This window comes from Lemur catta, chromosome 1 (assembly GCF_020740605.2).
Source record: "Lemur catta isolate mLemCat1 chromosome 1, mLemCat1.pri, whole genome shotgun sequence".
Lineage (NCBI taxonomy): Eukaryota > Metazoa > Chordata > Mammalia > Primates > Lemuridae > Lemur > Lemur catta.
In genome coordinates this window covers 94,650,954-94,670,673 of record NC_059128.1, presented here as the reverse complement: position 1 = coordinate 94,670,673, position 19,720 = coordinate 94,650,954, and the positions used below count along the sequence as shown (strand labels likewise).

Below are 19,720 nucleotides of genomic sequence, written 5' to 3'. Positions count from 1 at the left end.
CCTGAGTCATAACTGGAGGAAAAGAATTGAATGTGGTTGAGGACAACCATTCCTTCTTCCTTTATGAGATGGAATTGTGTTTGTTACTTGAGGTTTCCTAGCCAGGAAAGGAGTATTTATAGACTGAAATATTTCAGTTCTTCATAGGTGTTGTTTTTGTTCAAGGATTTAAGTAGTCTTTAGAAATGTATACATGTAAATGTGTTGTAGAAAAGTAAAAAAGAAAAAAATGACTCTGGATCCAGACTACCTGGGGTTCAACTCTACCTAGCCATGTAATTTTGAATAGTCCTTTATCCTATCATATCACCTATTTCCTTATCTGTACAGTAGGAATACTCATAAAACCTATTTAACATAGTCATTGATAATATAAATGAGCTAATATTAATATGAAGTCTTTAGATCACATGTTGGTACAATGTTATTAATAACGTATCAGTGTTATCTGCTTCCCAACTGGACACTAAAGAATTAAGGGGCAAGTGTCTTATGCATCTTAGAATGTTCTGTATCCCTAAAGGCTGTGACATAATAATAGTAGTAATAATAACAATAATGATAATAGACAATATGTATTAACCTCATAAAAGAAAAACAGAGATGTGCTTTAAATAGATAAAGTGTATAGTATGTGAATTATATCTCAATAAAGATGTTTTTGAAAAACACAAATGTGACCCCATGGGGAAATTTTGCCACAAAAAGGGAACATAAACATAGTGTCCAAATGAAGAATATTCATTGTGGGAAACAAATTTTAAGTAGCTCAAGGGAGGGAGAATTAAGCTCCCTTGAAAAATTTTATGGACATATTTAAAAATCACCACACTTTGTTTTTTAATTGTTTCAGGAGGACAGTTGTGAGGCCAATGCACTTTTGACTCAATGGGGATGAATGGGTAAGTGAGTGGACAAGCAGGGTCCTTCGGTTAGTGTGACAGAAATGAGAGAGAGCTCAGGCTTTGAACTCCGCTGGCTGAATTTGACTATGTGACCCAGTCAGTGAACATACTTTTCTGAGCCTCAATTTCCTCTTTGAAAAGGAGTAAGTGCTTTTTACTAAAGCAGGTAAGTCCAGTTTGACTCTACTGAATAGGTTACACAGCACCCAGAGTCAATCATTTAGAAAATGTAAATGCTTTTTATAAACCTAAAGCCCTTTAAGTACAAATGTCACTTCTCTGCTTAAATGGCTTTTCATTACAGTATCAGCAACCTGTAAAATCCTGAATAATGGATTCCTACTGCCTCTTGACTTTGCTCATTGTTACCCCTTCCTTGGTGGTCTTTCACCAAAAGCCTTTCTTTATAGGCTATTATTCCTTCTGTCTGAAGACTCTGTCCCTAGCTCTTGACAAGGTTGGCTCCTTCTCACTGAGAAAGGGTCTTGCCCTGTTGCCCATGGAAGAGTGCAGTGGCGTCATCATGGCTCACTGCAACCTCCAACTCCTGGGTTCCAGCGATCTTTCTGTCTCAGCCTCCCAAGCAGCTGAGACTATAGGCGTGCACCACCACACCCAGCTAAGGTTTTTTTGGGGGTGGGGTAGGGTGGGGGTAGAGATGGGGTCTTGCTCTTGCTCAGGCTGATCTCGAACTCCTGACCTCAAGTGATCCTGCTGTCTCAGCCTCCCAAAGTGCTAGAATTACAGGCGTGAGCCACCACACTTGGCCCAAATGTGGCTTCTAATTGATATTCCTACTACCAGTGTACAAGGATTCCCTTTTCTCCACATCCTCACCAACACTTGTTATCTTTTATCTTTTTGATAATAGCCATTCTGACAGAGTGGGAATGTAAATTAACATAGCCATTATGGAAAACTATATGGAGAATCTTCAAAACACTAAAAGTAGAGTTACCCAGATGATCCAGCAGTCCCACTTCTGGATATTTACCTGAAAGATTTGATATCAGTTTGTTGAGGAGATGTCTGCACTCCCATGTTCACAATAGCCACGTAATGGAATCAACCCAAGTTTCTATCAGCCAATGAATGAATAAAGAAAATATGGTATATATACACAATAGAATACTATTTATCCTTAAAAAAGAAGGAAATTCTGTCACTTGTGACAACATTGATGGAATTGGAGAACATTTTGCCAAGTGAAATAAGCCAGGCACAGGAAAACAAATACCATGTGTTCTTACATATATGTGGAATTTAAAATAATTGAACTCAGAAATAGAGAGGAGAATGGTGGTTACAGAGGCTGGGGGGTGGGAGCAATGGAAAGATGATCATAAAAGAGTATAAAATCTCAGGAGAATTTTTTTTGTTTTTAGTTCTATTGTACACGTGGTTAATATAGTTAATAATAGAGTAATGTACATTTCAAAATAGCTAAGAGAGTAAAGTTCAAATATTCTTACCATAAAAAGAGTTAAGCATTTGAGGTAATGGATATGTTAACTAGCTTGATTTAATTATCCCACACTGTATTCATAAAAACTAACATCACTTTGTACCCCACAAACTGATGTAATTATAAATTGCTAATTTACAGTTTGAAAATTTAAAAAATGTGGCTTCTAATAAAAGCTGTACCACACTCTGCCTAAAACTCTCCTTCTGACTTCCCCATAATCTTTAGTTTAGCAGATCTTTGTTTAATATGTAGCATTGCCCCAATTTGTAGTTCTTTTATTCCTGTGTTTGTGGTGACCCCTTGACTGTAAGCTCTGTGAGAAGAGGAGCAATGTATGTCGAGTTTGCTGTTACATCCTCGGTGGCTATCCCAGTTTTAGGCACATAGGAGGTAATCACTAAATATTTTTTAAAATTTTATTTTTATTTTTTGAAAAGACAGGGTCTATGTTGTCTAGGTTAGAGTGCAGTGGCTGTTCACAGGCATCATCACAGTGCTCTGCAGCCTCAAACTCCTGAGCTCAAGTGATCCTCCTGCCTCAGCCTCCTGTGTATATCGGACTACAGGCAGATGCTGCCATACCCAACTTCACTATTTATTCACAATATTTATTGATTGAACTAGAAGCACTTTGAATAAATATGGGTGCTTGTACATTTCCTTTTTGACACCTAGAACTCATTCAGACTCTTCCAGTAATTGCTGTTATTTTTCAAGGTTCATTTATGTAGAAATAATTTTAAAAATGAAAGCATATGTATCTTTTTAAAAACAAAATTCTGTAAGTGTTTTTTACTTCTAGTGCAAGATACGGTACATTTCAAGGGGATCCCTTTTCTTGTTAGAGAAGGTGAATTGAATGGAGGGCAGCAAATTGATGTGGAGGCTGAGAATAAAAATGTAGGTGTTTTGCCTCGGTCTTCTACCTCATCAGCTGTGTGCCTATGTTAAATAGGCTGTCTCTGCATGGCCTGGAAGAATATTCAGGAGCTAAATATTGATCATGCCAGAGAAACTCCCAGATGAGAACACTTAGAGTTGAGTTTAAAACAAAACCAGTTTATTAGTTATTTGTTTTCATGTTTTGATGCTGTCTTATGCCATGTAAAATGGGTAAAAATTTGGGTCATAATTTTCTAATGGCCAGTGCCTTTTATACAATAATAACACGTTGCAGGTAATTAAGGGAAGATATAATTATTATGGTACTGGTGGTTATGATATTTTTCTTTCTCCTCTAAATGATGGCAGGAACTGTGATCTATGGACTTCGGGTTTTTCAGCCTTGTTAAAAGTGTGCATTGGTTGAACACCAAGATTGGGAACACATTTATTCATTTGTGTATTCCTTTATTCACTAGATGTTTGAAAACCTATTATGTTAGGCCCTCCAAATACAATGGTGAATGTGACAACAGTTTCTACCTTCATAGAGCTAATACACAAACAATTACTATGCACTGTGATTAGTGCTATGGTGAGGTGCTAAAGGAGTACCTAAGAGAGGCACTGTAATTGCTTGTTTTGGGAAAAAGACATTTAAGCTAAATATGAACATAAATTAACACAATGAAGAGCAGAGATACAGAGAGATCTCAGCCCAGGTCCCTTTGGAGGAACTGAAGTAAGTTTGGTTTTCATTAACATATAATGTAAAGGGAGGATTTAATAGAGATGAAGCTGGAGAGGCAAGCAAGTGCCAGATCTGGAAGGACTTTGATCCATATAAAGGACTTTATGTTTTATCCTAAGGGCAGTGGGAAGACTGGTGGTGGTAGAAGCTGCTAAAGAGTTGAAGGCCCTCAGAGGTTGATGAAATCACAGAACAAGTATAGAGTAAATGAGTGAGAGAGCTAGAAGGCAAATAAAATTAAACTGTCACAAGCTGTTGCTTCAGCTTCTTATTTTTACTTTAAGAATGGACAGCTTTTCTAAAAATATATAACTAGTGGAACAGACTCATTGATGAGAATGAGATTAACTCTTTTTACAAAAAAGGTAAGAAAACTGAAGATGTAAACCCAAAGACATTAATTTCATTTTAATTTACCTTTCAGTTGTTGGAGCAAGTGATTGGCAGAGATGACCATTATAAAGAAATAACATAAAAAACAAGTATTACAGGTTAAGTAGACCATGTTTTTTATTACTTTTTTTTTTTTTTTTGAGACAGAGTCTTGGTCTTTTGCCCTGGCTAGAGTGCTGTGATGTCAGCCTAGCTCACAGCAACCTCAAACTCCTGGGCTTAAGCAGTCCTTCTGCCTCAGCCTCCCGAGTAGCTGGAACTACAGGCATGCGCCACCATGCCTGGCTAATTTTTCTATATATGTATTTTTAGCTGTACATATAATTTCTTTCTATTTTTAGTAGAGACGGGGTCTTGTTCTTGCTCAGGCTGGTCTTGAACTCCTGAGCTCAAAGGATCCACCCGCCTCGGCCTCCCAGAGTGCTAGGATTACAGGCGTGAGCCACTGCGCCCGGCCTTTTATGACTTTTTGACAATTACATAGAACATTTTTTGCCTATTTGAGAGTAAGTTGCTGACAAGATATCTCATAAGCTCTAGTATTTTAATGTGTATTTCCTATATAACCATGGTATATCTAATTTTCAGATTCCATTTACATTTTGCTAGTTATCTCAGTAACATTGTAGTGAAATAATCCACCTCAAAATCATGCTAAATATTTTAAGAAGAGGTACTTTAAGAGTAAATAAATATCTCATTCCTAATCAGACTTCCAAGTTATTCAATTACATCTGTGTAAATTCCTTGTTTACTATCTTATTCAATTGGTTGTAATCTTTTGCTATCATTTATTTTGATATTTACATTTGGCCAGTACCTCCTGTAAGTTAGTTCCTGTGTCATTTTGACATGTTCCCATCATTCATTGAGAACTTCTTTACTCTAATGTTTCTAGGCTCATCTTATACTCTGCCTCAGCTCTAGAATCAGCTATTTCTCTGTGGAACTCTGGTTCCTTTTACTTGCGTATAGTATTTGACAGATTTGCTCATTGCTTTGGGTATTGTTCCTCTCAGACCCTGTTAGTGAATAAAGCTAGTAATTACTTTATTGCTATATTTATTTGTCATATGCCTACATATATATACCCACACATGTATGTATGCATATGTTTATATAAAACCATGAATTTACACTGATAACTCTAATATCAGTCCAATGCCTCTTGATTCTTTCTAGTTTTTTCCCTTTCCATCTTTTCTTAATAATAGAAATTTGACTATCATTGTTCTCAATATATTTATCTATTTGATTAGTCTGCCTGTATATAACTAATCTCCCATTGCTATCTCCACTCACTCCTCACTCCACTTGAATTCTCACACACACACTAGACTACCTCTTCTACAGGGATGCCATCCTAACCTTGCTGATGGTCCAACACCCTACTGGGTGTTTTCCATGCTTGGACTCTGACCTCTATCCTGGCCTCCTTACCCCTTTTAGGATTGGACACTCTGTGCTGGGGCCCCCCATCCCTTCCCCACTCTGTGGACCCATATATTTTTATATGTGAGGTATATACAATGAAATACCTAGATCTTAAAAGCATACTTTGATGAATTTTGATAAATGTGTATACCTGTTTATATTCTTTAGCCTAGTGTCCCTTTCCACTAAATCTCTACCTTTCTGTAATCAAACATTCTGGTTTCTTACACCATACCTTAATTTTGCTGGTTCTTGAACTTCATATAATTAGAATAACATATATGTCTATAATAATTGTGGCTTTAATGTCCTGAAACTAGGTAGGTGTGTCCTCCAACTTTGTTATTTTTTATATTTAAAAATTTGTTTTGAGACAGGGTCTTGCTCTTTCATCCAGACTGGAGTGCAGTGATGTGATCATAGCTCACTGCAACCTCTAACTTCCAGGCTTAAGTCATTCATCTGCCTCAGCTCCTGAGTAGCTAGGACTACAGGTGCATGCCACCATGCCTGGCTAATTTTTAAATTTTTTTGTAGATTGCCCAGACTGGTCTTGAACTCCTGCCCCAGCCTCCCAAAGCACTTGGATTATAGGCATGACCCACTGTGTCCAGCCAGTATTTTGTAGTTTTGAGCATAGTGGTTTTATACAGGTTTTGTAAAATAGGTTCCTAAGTACTTTTAGTTTCTTTTTTTTTTTTTTTTTTGAGACAGAGTCTCACTCTGTTGCCCAGGCTAGAGTGCCATGGTGTCAGCCTAGCTCACAGCAACCTTAAACTCCTGGGCTCGAGCAATCCAACTGCCTCAGCCTCCTGGGTAGCTGGGACTACAGGCATGCGCCACCATGCCTGGCTAATTTTTTCTATGTATATTATTTTTAGCTGTCCATATAATTTCTTTCTATTTTTACTAGAGACGAGGTCTCACTCTTGCTCAGGCTGGTCTTGAACTCCTGAGCTCAAAGGATCCACCCGCCTCGGCCTCCCAGAGTGCTAGGATTACAGGTGTGAGCCACCACGCCCAGCCTACTTTTAGTTTCTTGATGCTGTTTTAGACAGAATTATTATTATTTTAATTAATAGACTTCATTTTTAGTTTTTTAGGAAAGATTCTAGGTTTACAGAAAAATTAAGGGAAAAGTACAGAGTTTTCATATACCCCTTAACATCCCCCTGCCATTTTTCCCTATTATTAACATCTTTCATGACTGTGGTACATTTGTTACAGTTTATGAGCCCATACTGATAAATTATTATTAACTAAAGTACCTTTTTTTTGCTTCTTTTTCACAGGTCATGCTTGCACACACACATGCCTGCCTGGGCAGGCTGGCCCAAAACTTCATAGTTTTCATTAGGGTTCATTCTTTATGGTGTATATTCAGTGGATTTTGACAAATATACAATGATGCATATCTACCATTACAATATCATACAGAATAGTTTCACTGCCCTAAAAATCCCTATGCTCCACCTGTTCATCTCTGTCTCCTTCTCTTTCCCCAAATCCCTGGCAACCATTGATCATTTTACTGTCTCCGTAGTTTTGCCTTTTCCAGAATGGCATGTAATTAGAATATATTATTAATAATAGTATTAGCTTTTTCAGATGGACTTCATTCACTTAACAGTATGTATTTAAGGGTCTCCCATGTGTTTTTGTTGCTCAATAGCTAATTTCTTTTTCTTGCTGAATAATATTCCATTGCATGACTGTACCACAATTTGTTTATCCATTAACCTATTGAGGAACATTTTGGTTATTTCTCCTTTTTTTGACAATTACAAGTAAAGGTGCTATAAACATTTATGTGAGTTTTTTTGTGTGGACTTGTTTTCACTTCATTTGGGTAAATACCAAGAAGTACAATTGCTAGGTCATAGGTAAGAGTATGTTCAGTTGTGTAAGAAACTGCTAAACTTTCTTTTGAAGTGGCTGTCCCATTTTGTTTTGGCACCATCAGTGAATGAGAATTCTTCTTGCTCCACATCCTCCCTAGAATTTGGTGTTGGCAGTGTTTTGGATTTTCACTATTCAAATAGGTGTGTAGTGGTATCTGTTTGTTTTAATTTGCAATTCCCTAGTGACATATGGTATTGAGCATCTTTTCATATACTTATTTGACATCTGTATATCTTCTTTGGTGAACTGTCTCTGCTCATTTTTAATCGGGTTCTTTGTTTTCTGATTAAGTTTTAAGAGTTTTGTGTATTTTAGATAACAGTCCTGTATCAGATATGTGTTTTGTAAATATTTTCTCCTAGTCTGTGGCTTGTGTTTTCATTCTCTTAACAGTGTCTTTCCCAGAGCAGAAGCTTTTTAATGAAGTCCAACTTACTACCAATTTTTTCTTTTATGGATTTTGCTTTTGGTGGTGTATCTAAGAAGTCATTGCCGACCCAAAGTCAATTAAATTTTCTTCTATAGTATCTTGTAGGAGTTATAGTTTTGTGTTACACTTAGGTCCGTGATCCATTTTGAGTTAATTTTTAATTTTTATGAAAACGGTGTAAGGTCTGTATCTAGATTCTTTTTTTTTTTTTTTGGCACGTGTATGTTCAGTTCCAGCACTATTTGTTGAAAAGACTTTGAACTCCATTGAATTGTCTTTGCTCCTTTGTCAAAGCTCAGTGTGAGTATATTTGTGTTACTCTATTTCTGGGCTTTCTATTCTGTTCCAGTGATCCATTTGTTTATTCTTTTGCCAATGCCACACTGTCTTGATAAAGTGTTGAAGCTGAGTCTGTCAGTTCTCTGACTTTGTTTTCTTTCAAGACTTTGTCGGCTATTCTGGGTCTTTTGCCATATAACTTTTAGAATGAATTTGTCGACAACCAGAAAATAAATGGCTGAGAGTGTGTATAATATTTTTAAATGGTAATACAATTTCTTTTCTAAGTGGAAAAATGTGAGTATTGAAAATTGTCCAGTGGGAATAGATTGATAAGCACTGGGGGAATGAGAGGAATGAGAATGGATGACATTAATAATTGGAATTTGTGGAAAAGAGAAATAATAGTAGTACCGGATCTATAAACATTTTTCTTCCCTTTAACAGTGGTACTCAAATAAATGTATTTTGGCAGAAATAAATCAATTTTGATAATTTCATAGGTTAATTAAAGTGTAGTTCTTCGTATGTACTTTGTTTTGTTTAAGCTAAATGAGTTATAAGCCTTTTATTTGTACTCACATTGTCCTACAGTATTTTTGTAATTGTCTTGTAAGTTTTTAATAGTTTTATAGACACACATATATGTGTGCACATGAGCACACAAGATAATATTTTTGTCAAATGTTTACTGAATACCTACCCTGGGTATGATACTACTCTTAAAATTTATCTTGTGTTCTAAACATCAGGTTAGGCTTTGATCTCATTCTTTTAGTAGTTTACAGTTGGAATGTCAGATATTGGTGCAAAACCTGTTGTCAACCCAACATAATGGGAAATTTGCTAGGGGTTTCTTAGAAGAATTTTCATCTTTGGCCAACAACAACAACAAAACAAAACAAATCAACACAACAAAAAAATCCCCACACACCCCCGAAGAGAAAAACTTTTGCTTTTGCCCTGTCAATTCTGTTTTGGACATTGGTGTGGGAAGTGATACCTGAAGCTGAAGCTTGTGACCAAGAGGCAGCACGTATGAGGACCAAAGCCACAGTCTCTTTAGAGTTTCACATAAAATTGCCATATGGTCCAGCAGTCCTACACCTATAAACAATTTCATCGTAAGTTATACAAGAACAGAGAGCTGCAGAAGCCTGGCAATCTCTGTCTTTATTATCAACAAAGACCCAGCTTGAAATTTAAATATTTATGTGCCTTATTTTTAACAAAACCAATATATGAGAATCTGAAACATATAAACAGTAAATCACTGATTTATTTTCACTTCACATATAGATTTATAGCTATAATTCTTTAGATATTTTCTTTGATGCTTTTATAATGACTTAATTTTTTTAGACTTCATTCAACTTCTTAATATACTGTTATACATAAAGAAATAATATAAATATATAGTTTGTCTTTTACTGTTGTCCTTGGAAGCCATTTTTTATAAGGTTAAAGTATAACTTAATGTTTACCTTGGATATTCTGTTTGACCTGGTTCTTGAGCTCTTTCACATATTATCTACTAGTAACTATAAATAAACCATATAATATCCTTGTGAAGCGAAAATCCTAACTTACCTATGTCTTAGCACTGATGAATTTAAGTAAATTATTACTAGCTTATTGCTAGGTGAATTCTAGGAATTCTATTTTTTTAAATTAAAATTGTGTAAATATTTGATTATGTCACTGGGAAGCTATTTTCTGTTAAGCAAGACCATCATAATTATTAATATTTTTAAAGTACTAACTGTATATAAGAGTTTAAAGGAGATAGGACAAGATCCCTGACTTCAAAGGCTTATAATCAAATTGGATATTATAGTACGTATAATCTGGTACATTGTAGGTGGCAAATGAGTGGTATAGATAGTGATACTGCAAGTATTAATGATAAATTAGTTATAAAAGATTTCACAAAGGAGTTAAGCTATGAGTCAGGCCTTAAATGCAGAAGAATAGTTGAGAGGACATTCTAGGTATAACACTAAGATATGTATGTTCCTTGTGTTTATGTAGTAGCTTTCTAATGCATGAATTTAAATAGGGATTAAATATTGAGGGGCCTCAAAAGACAAACAAAAGAGTTTGTTATTGGGAACCCGAAAATGGTTTTGAGCAGGTGGTGGTGATAAATAAGATTTCAAAAAATTATTCAGTTATTTTGATTCCTTAAATGATGGGCTGGGCATGGTGGCTCATGTCTGTAATCCCAGTTCTTCTGGAGGCTGGGATAGGAGAATTGCTTGAGACCAGCTTGGGCAACATAGGGAGACCCCATTTCTAAAAAAAAAAAAAACAAGAAAAGAAAAAGATAGCGGGGCCTGGTGGCACATGCCTGTCATCCTAGCTACTTGGGAGGCTGACCCAGGAGGATCACTTGAGCCCAGAGAGCTTGAGACTGCAGTGAGCTATAATTGTACCTAACTGCATTCCAGCCTGGGCGACAGAGCAAGACCCTGTCTTTAAAAATAAAAATTAAAAAAAAAAATGAGAAATGCCCTATGAAGTATTATTATTGAATATTATTCATCTTTCATAATTATAGATTAGACTGTGCTAATGTCCCATGGATAGATTAGAAAATTGACAACTTAAATATGAGCTTTTGCCATGTTTTGGGGAGGTAGAGTGATTCTTCTGTCCCACAAGCAGGTATTACAAACATGCTTTTCCCAGCTGAATGAGATTTTTGGCTTTCTGCAAGGTTTTATTTTTTAATTTTAATTTAATTTTATTTTTTAGAGATAGGGTCTTACCATTATTAATATGTTGCCTAGGCTGAGTGCAGTGGCTATTCATAGGTGTGATCATAGCACACTACAGCCTCGAACTGACGGTCTGAAGTGATTCTCCTGCCTCAGCCTCCCAAGTAACTGGGACTACAGGCATGTGCTACTGTGCCTGATTTTTACAGGTTTTTAACCTTGCAAATACTGTATGTTCTGATACATGTGTGCAAATATACATGGATAATGAGGGCTGTGTGTGATTATTCTTTGTAATGTTACACAAGCCTAAGTGCAATGGAAAAAATAATGAAAAGCATTGTAAAAATAACCTCCATCTATTGGAAAAAACAGAGTGAAAACAAATGAAAAATATGAAAAGAAATAGACAAGGTAGTACAATTTCCAAATCTTATAAATGAGTGTATCACACTAGTGATAATTTATGAAAATTTGGGAGTCAGTTGAATGCTTATAAATTCACTGGATAGGCTAAGAGACATCCTGTTTCTGTTCTCAAAACAATTTATTAATATAATATAAGGCAAGAAAGTATAGCTGACAGTCTCTCACAAATAGATATACTCCTAATAATTAAGATGTTTATTTTCACTTTCTTTCCAATATTTGAGGGATTTGTCTAAAAGACAAAGATAATTGGAGGATATTGAATATGGTTGGAAATAAGAGAAAGAATGAAAGAGAAGTATGAGTTCGTAATGGTGTTCATATAGGAAATTCAGTAATTGCTGACCTCTTCTCATCGCCCTCATGATTCCGCCTTTATAAAATATGCATTGTATATGTAAAGCTGTTGTTTCCTGAATTCAGAGAAATGTATTTTATTGATGATTAGCATTGTGGAAGCCGAATGTCATCATATAGCTTTAATAATGCAAAGAAAGCAAATAGATAAGTTAAAAATAAGCAGTTTATTTTAATGACTATTAATATTATGGAACAGGTAGATTATATTTTTAGATTATGTGCCCACTGTACAGTCAGCTCACAGCTTTGTACCTGTTACTGTAGTAGGGAATTAAAAGTGTTCCCAGGAAGCTTACAGTCTAGACATTTTTGCTCTAGTATATAATTGGTGATAATAACCAAGCACTTGTTCTAATTCTCTTCTCTTAAAGTTTTAAGGAAATTACTTATGAAAGTGAAACATAAGTATGTGGTTAGTATATGACTGGTGATAACAGTATTTTTTTGTTAAGGATACTCACATGAATTATCAGATGTAAACTTTTGTATTGAGTTCAGTACTTAATTGGGATACTGGAGAATTCTGGTAGGGATGAGTATTATTTTTAAGATTTTTTTTGGTTCTTTTGGCTTTGTTTTCACTTTGGGGTTCCGCAAAGGACCTCCTTCTGGCACTCTGTTTTTGCCTACTCAGTCCACAGCAAAAACTAGATCAAAGTTGAACTTTTCAAAGCTTTAGTCTAGGACTACTTAGTACTAGTAGGATGTTAAAAATTCCCACAGAAATCTGTGTTGATCAGTAACTTTGGATTATATGATTGCTGTCCATGTTTGGTAAATGGTGGTAATGGAGGAGAGGGGCAGTGAATAGTCTCGTTTTCGATACATTCTGGCCAAATTAAAAGGAAGAGCTTTTAATTAAATTGTCCTCAGTTTATTTAACTTGGTTTTAACACCACCATATATTTCTGTTAGCCAATGATGAAGAAACCACCAAATAGCTTGCCTTTTGGTAGTATGTATGTTAGTTACTGGAAGAAAGCATTTTATATTAAAGACTGTGCATTCCCTTAGTTTCCATGATCTGCAGCCTACCAAGCTTATGTTACCACATGAATAACTAATCCAGATGGCTAAACTGTTGGAAGATGGAAAACTAAAACCCGTTTCAGGAAGCTATCCACTTTGCTCATCTTTGGATAGGATCCATTCTAATTAGTAGTGACTTTCTCAATTTGTTTTAAAATTTAATTTTTAACTGCATGTTTTTTTTTTTATTTTTACCTAGGTTACAAAATGTCCTCCTATGCTTGAGACCTACAGACTACGTGTCCTACAGGAACTAATCAGTGGTTTTCCATCTCCTGGAGATATATTAGAAACATAAATATGGTGCCAAAAGAACTCCTTACCTTACCCTGACTACGATTTATTTGGACATACTTTTGTATCGGAGAGAAGTGTACACACTGAGACTGCTTGCTATACATAGACTCTGTCGTGTAGGATCATGGACCATCCTAGTAGGGAAAAGGATGAAAGACAACGAACAACTAAACCCATGGCACAAAGGAGTGCACATTGCTCCCGACCTTCTGGCTCTTCAACATCTTCTGGGGTTCTTATGGTGGGACCCAACTTCAGGGTTGGCAAGAAGATAGGGTGTGGGAACTTCGGAGAGCTCAGATTAGGTAAGAACTTGGTTATGTCAGTGGCTTCCACTAAAAACAACAATAAGCTTTGGTGTGTTTCAAGACAAGCAATTTACAGTTTTAAAGGAAATTTCTCTGAAGGTAGGACCTGTTGTTAAAGAATTTTTGAAGGGGCTACAGTCATTATCAATTATAATTGTTATCCAAAGTTGTTCTTTTTTTTTTTTTTTTGCCCCCGCCCCCACCCGCCCAAAGTTGTTCTTTATGTGTGAGAGGTTTTTACATTTTCCACCAATTCTCAGATTTTATATATAGATGGATCTGCATACAGATATCAGTAAAATGCATATTCTGATTTAGTAGGTGGAGCCCTACATTCTGCATTTTTTACAAACTCCCATGTGGTATAGATGCTGTTGGTCTTTGAACCACACTTTAAGAAGGGAGTAAGAACTTGCTTTAATTCAGACTCTGCCCCTAAAAACAGAGGAGTAAATCCTTACTCGGTAATACCCAGACTTAGTGTACAAGGATACACAGTACATGTTCAGAGAAGTTTTCTAACAGATGCCTGGAGTTTCCAACATTAGAATTAAGTTAGAACTTCAAGGAGAAATTATGCAATTTTATTTCACAACCAAGGAATGGGATTTTCTATTTCAAGTGTGAATTTATGAGTGAGATGATGAATATGACAAAATCAACTAGATGTGAGATTGAAAAGAATGTGCACTGGGTATTTGTATACTTTGTAATGGCTCTCTTTTGGTGAATGGGGAAGAGAAAACAAAAGGCCTTATAAATGTATGAAGATGGAGATCAGCTTGAGAATTTGGAAAGGTCTCCTTTTAGGCTAAAGTATTTATTTCTTTGTAGCTGTTGAGACTGTGGATTATTATGAAGATTCATTGCAAGAAACCTTTGGCCCTTGGGGGATGAAGGGGGGTGGTAGCATAAGATGATTATTGTTTGTTACCTCTGCTACTTCTTACTTCTGATGGTCCTGCAAAAAGAAGATGGAAAAAATCTTACTTCTGATTTCCCATAGAGAGCTTTGGAGAAAACATCACTATACTAGCCTGAGATGAGAACAGAATTGAATTTAAGGATGCTGAGAATGAATTTATTTTTACCAATAGAAGGGTGGCAACCTGGAATTTAAAGACCTGACTAGGATAATGAAAGGGTCTTTTATTTAGAGTTGTGTTCATGTTCAGGTTAGCAAAGCAAGCAGATGCTACTGAGAACAGGAGTAAGATGTATAATTTCACACTGCTTGACTTCTTGGCAATTACAGAGTTGCTTTAGCAACTAGTTTTGTGAACATTCCTTTATGTAATGGATTGACTTTGTTTTCACATCACAGTACTGCTTGCATTAAATAGATTATGACATAACATCCACAAAATTATTGTTGAGAGGGAGTTCCTAATGCATATAAATCTATGAATTTTCAAAACGTCAGAAAATTGTTTAATTTTTGTAAAGATGAAAAAAACTTTGGTCAGTGAAAACTGGAAATCTATTTAATCACTTAAGTCTAGATTTGTATAAGTTTACATGAGATTGGAAAAATCCATTCAGTTAAAAGGATAAATTTGTAGCACATATGTATTTTCAGAGTAGTAGAGTACTGTGTTTTATTTCCTCTAATGAATCTGCGATAATTTTGATATTTCTCATTTTGCCTTACCTGTAGTCAATAGAAAGAACTTGTCTTTCTTTCTTTTTTTTTTTTTTTTTTTGAGACAGAGTCTCGCTCTGTTGCCCGGGCTAGAGTGAGTGCCGTGGCGTCAGCCTAGCTCACAGCAACCTCAGACTCCTGGGCTTAAGCGATCCTACTGCCTCAGCCTCCTGAGTAGCTGGGACCACAGGCATGTGCCACCATGCCCGGCTAATTTTTTCTATATATATATTTTTAGTTGGCCAGATAATTTCTTTCTATTTTTAGTAGAGACGGGGCCTCACTCTTGCTCAGGCTGGTCTCGAACTCCTGAGCTCAAACTATCCGCTGGCCTCGGCCTCCCAGAGTGCTAGGATTACAGGTGTGAGCCACTGCGCCCGGCCTAGAACTTGTCTTTCTTTACAGGTGGTTCTATTCTTCTGTGTTTATCAGGTTTTCATCAGTAATATGGGACCACATTATTGCATCATTGTATCGAGAAGTAGTTTTTGTTTGTTTGTTTATTTTTTAATCAGCAGAAACCAGTAAAGGTACTTTTCAAAATCATTTGATATCTTCCTAACAATAGAATGGGCTGTATGCCCCATCCCATTATTCTCTTGCTCTGGTATTACTAAGTAGAAGATTGTACAGACAACAGAAGACATAAAACTAGGAAATTCTAAACTCAAGGCAGGTACTGGTAGGCCTCCATCATGGCTGCCACCTACAAGGCCCTCCTTCTCCAAACGAATTTCCTTTTCTAGCCACATTGTTTCTTCTGTCCCTCAAACAGCCAAGTGCATTTCTTTTTCAAAACTTTACTGAAGTTCTTTCTGCTTGCAGAACTCTTTCCCCAAAATTTTGCACATAGCTGGCAGTTTCTCATCCTTCAGGCTTACCTTCTCAGGGAAACCTATATAACTTCTTCCCCACCCCCATTTAAAGTAGCACATTTCTCCTTTAGCACATTCTGTCTTATCAGACTACTTTATTAATCACATTGGTCACTATCTGAAATGACCTTGTGTATTTGTTTACCTGATAGTTGCCTCTCTTGAATATAAGCTCCTAGGAGGGCAGGGATTCTCTCTGTATTGTTTACTGTTATTTATGAGATGGATGGATAGCTAGATGAATAGGAAGAGGGGGAAAAAAACAAAAACTAAAGCACAGGCTGCTTTGGGCTCCAGGTTTATGGGGGTAGTGGGGTGGTAGTAGGTAGTGGCCTTAGTATTTAGGTAAACCTATGGATTCCAGACAGAGAGCCATAAAAAAAATATATATATAGCATACCAATCAGTGCATTTTGGTTCTCTACAAATGTTTCTACCCTGTCATGCATTTAAAAACCATTTCTTGAATATCTACTATGATGCTAGACTTTGAGAAGGATACAAATAACAAGATATAGTTTCAGTACCTAACAATGCCACAGTCTAGTGGTTGAGAGAAAGAGAAAAACAAATTGCAATACAAAGTGATAAGTATTATAATAGATTTTATAGAAGCTACGTTGGCAGAGAAGGTTAATGAAGATTTCAGAGAGGAGATATCATATGATAATAGGACAGGATTTCGGCTGGTAGTCACAAGGAAGAAGGCCTCTCCAGCTACAGAATACATAAGCACTAGAAGTTGTGAAAGTGGCTAGCGTGTTATCAGAGCAGTCAGTTATACATGACTGGGTCATAGGATGTGAAGCAAAAGAAAAGTAATAGATGAGGCTGTTAGGTAAACTAGGACCAGATTTTGAAGTGTTTGCGTGGTATTAAAGCATTTGGACTTTATCCTGTAGGCATTGGGTGGAATCATTAAGGGTTTTATGATAGAGGAGTGACATGATCTACTTTGTGTTCTAGAAAGAGAATTCAGGTAGTTGTAAGATTTGATCAGATAGTACAGAAGTTGACATCGTGTAGATTTTGCTCTAATTGTGGTACTTATCACATTGTACTTTTTTCCTCCGTCTCTCTACCCCAAGATATGATTGAGAGGTAGTATTTTGCTTTATTTTTCTTCACATCACTAACTCCTTTCACTGTGTATGCTATATGATAGGTACTCAAGAAATGTTTGTAGGCTGAATAGTCCAGGTCAGAAATAGCAGAGCCTTAGGACTTAGCTCTGAAAATGACAGTGAGATGGAGAGAGGAAGGAGTGAATTAGAAAGAAATTTTAGAAGTAGACTTAGGCAGAATTTAGTCACTACTTTGAGGGGAAGGAGTTAAAGATGACTAAATTTGCTAGCTTAGGGAGACCATATGAAAGATGAAACCTTTAATGGAGATAGGAAATATGGGACTGGAGTGGGTGGTTGGGAAGCCAGATAAGATAGAGTTTGTAAATATTTGACTTGGAGGAGTGTGTGGCACATATGCAGAAATGTATATCTGAGACTTAGAAAGTTCAAGCTTGAGATAGGGTTTAAGAAATCATCACCATGTAGGTGTTAATGAACACACAAAGGGTGAAGACATGATGCTTTGTGGAGCTTTTATGACTAGGAAAAGGAGGATGCTGGAAGAGGAAGAATTTGAAGAATAGAGAGGTTAAGCAGGAGAGGGCTAATTATTCCCATTGATCTTTCACTTCTGTTTGTATATTTCTGAAATGTTTCTCTCTCCCCACCCCCCATTTTTAAATGAACACATGTATTTTGTAATCAGAAAAAAAATCAGTAAACAAAGAGCAAATTTTTCCATGAAAGCAAAATTTAAAAAAAAATGACATGCTTATTGCCAAAATTTTTTTTAAAATTCTATTTTAGAAGTGTCTCCAGAGATGACCAGTAATGACAGTTTAATTTTGCAGAATTTGAAAGTGTGTATCAGAGGCCAGGCACAGTGGCTCACACTTGTAATCCTAGTACTTTGGGAGGTTGAGGTGGGAGGATCACTTGAGGCCAGGAGTTCAAGATCATCCTGAGCAACATAGTAAGACCCCGTTTCTACAAAAAATAGAAAACATAGCCGAGCATGGTGCCACACACCTATTATAGTCCCAGCTACTGGGGAGGCTGAGTCAGGAGGATTACTTGAGCCTAGAAGTTTGAGGTTGCAGTGAGCTGTGATGATGCCCCACTGTACTTTATTCTGGGCTGCAGAACAAGACCCCGTCTCAAAAAAAAAAAAAAAAATCCGTAGAAAAATAGATGGCTTTAAAAAAAATGTATATCAGGGCATATTTTAGACATGCAATCAAATTGTGCTATAAGCCTGCTTTTATCACTTAATAGAGCATGAACATCCTATTATTTCAACTTAATATAGATCACTGATTTTTAATCTGTGTTACTCAATAATTTAGCCAATCTCAATATACATATAAATTTTCTATTTTTAATATTATATATAATATATAATTGATACTATTAATATGCTGAACATCCTTGTATTAATAGTTCAAACTGTGCTGATTATTTTCTTAGGCTAAATTCTGTAAGTGTCTGTACTTTGAGTCAAAGGATATGTATATTTGCAATTTTGTTACATATTGTCAATTTGCCCTCCACAAAGATGTTTTAGTTTTTATGTGTGTATGTATGTGTATGATTATTTCTTCGCTACTTCAAAACCTTGAACATTATCAAGAATCTTTCCATCTATGCCAGTCTGATAGGGGAAAATGATAACATTTAAATGTGTATGTGTTCATGGGTAAAGTTAAACATCTGTATACATATACATTTATATTTCTTCTTTTAAGTGTTGCTTCTTCATGTCCTCTGCTCATTTTCAATGGAAGGATTATTTCTGTGGAGTCTTACTTGTATATATTGCTACATTCTTAGAAAGGGGAATTTTGAAGATTTAAGAGAGAGGGGAAAACTGATGGATGGTGATCATGTAGGTAGGAGGACACAATGTGGTGGAAACAGATTTTGCAGATTGATATTATTAATTGAAAAACATGAGGAATATTTTGAAGACTTTTTTTCTTTTTTAAAGTTTTGAGCCTTCTGCTGAATCAGGTCTGAAAGAATCATGTAAACATTAAGATATGAATAATTCTTCTCCAGCTTTAAGAAAATATATATATATCCCTAATCTACAGATAATTGCTTGTTTCTTTTTTTCTTTTTTTTTTTTTTTAAGAGATGAGGGCTTGCTGTGTTGCCCAGGCTGGAGTGCAGTGGCACAATCATAGCTCACTGCATCCTCAAACTCCTGAGCTCAAGTGACCCTCTCACTTCAGCCTCTGAGTAGGTGGAACTACAAGTGCATATCAGCATGCCTTGCTGATATTTCTTCTTTTTTTTAAAGATAGGGTCCACAGCTGGTCTTAAACTCCTAGCCTTAAGTAATCCTCTTGCCTTAGCCTCTGGAGTAGCTGGGACTGCAGGCGAGAGCCATTGCGCCTGGCTTACTCGTGTTTTTCTTCATAGTTGCAAGAATAAATAGATAGGTGCTATTTCTTTCCCATCCAGGTAGGGATGTACCTATGTTTATGGGAGACCCTTTAGAGAGGCGAGCATATAATTTTAATAGTCTTCATATTATCCTTGTGAAG

General features: G+C 36.2%; 1 protein-coding gene across 6 annotated transcripts in view; it reads left to right on the top strand.

Moving 5' to 3' along the window:
* The window catches only part of CSNK1G1 (casein kinase 1 gamma 1), a 163,207-nt gene that overhangs the window by 46,544 nt on the left and 96,943 nt on the right, over positions 1–19,720 (top strand). For 4 of the 6 annotated variants that reach the window (XM_045540906.1, XM_045540909.1, XM_045540910.1 and 1 more), the window contains exons 2-3: positions 854–902; positions 13,182–13,584. In XM_045540906.1, coding sequence (XP_045396862.1) covers positions 13,404–13,584 — 181 coding nt within the window. In that variant the 5' untranslated portion in view covers positions 854–902; positions 13,182–13,403. The remainder of the gene's footprint in view (positions 1–853; positions 903–13,181; positions 13,585–19,720) is intronic. The other 2 variants (XM_045540907.1, XM_045540905.1) reach the window with 1 other exon arrangement.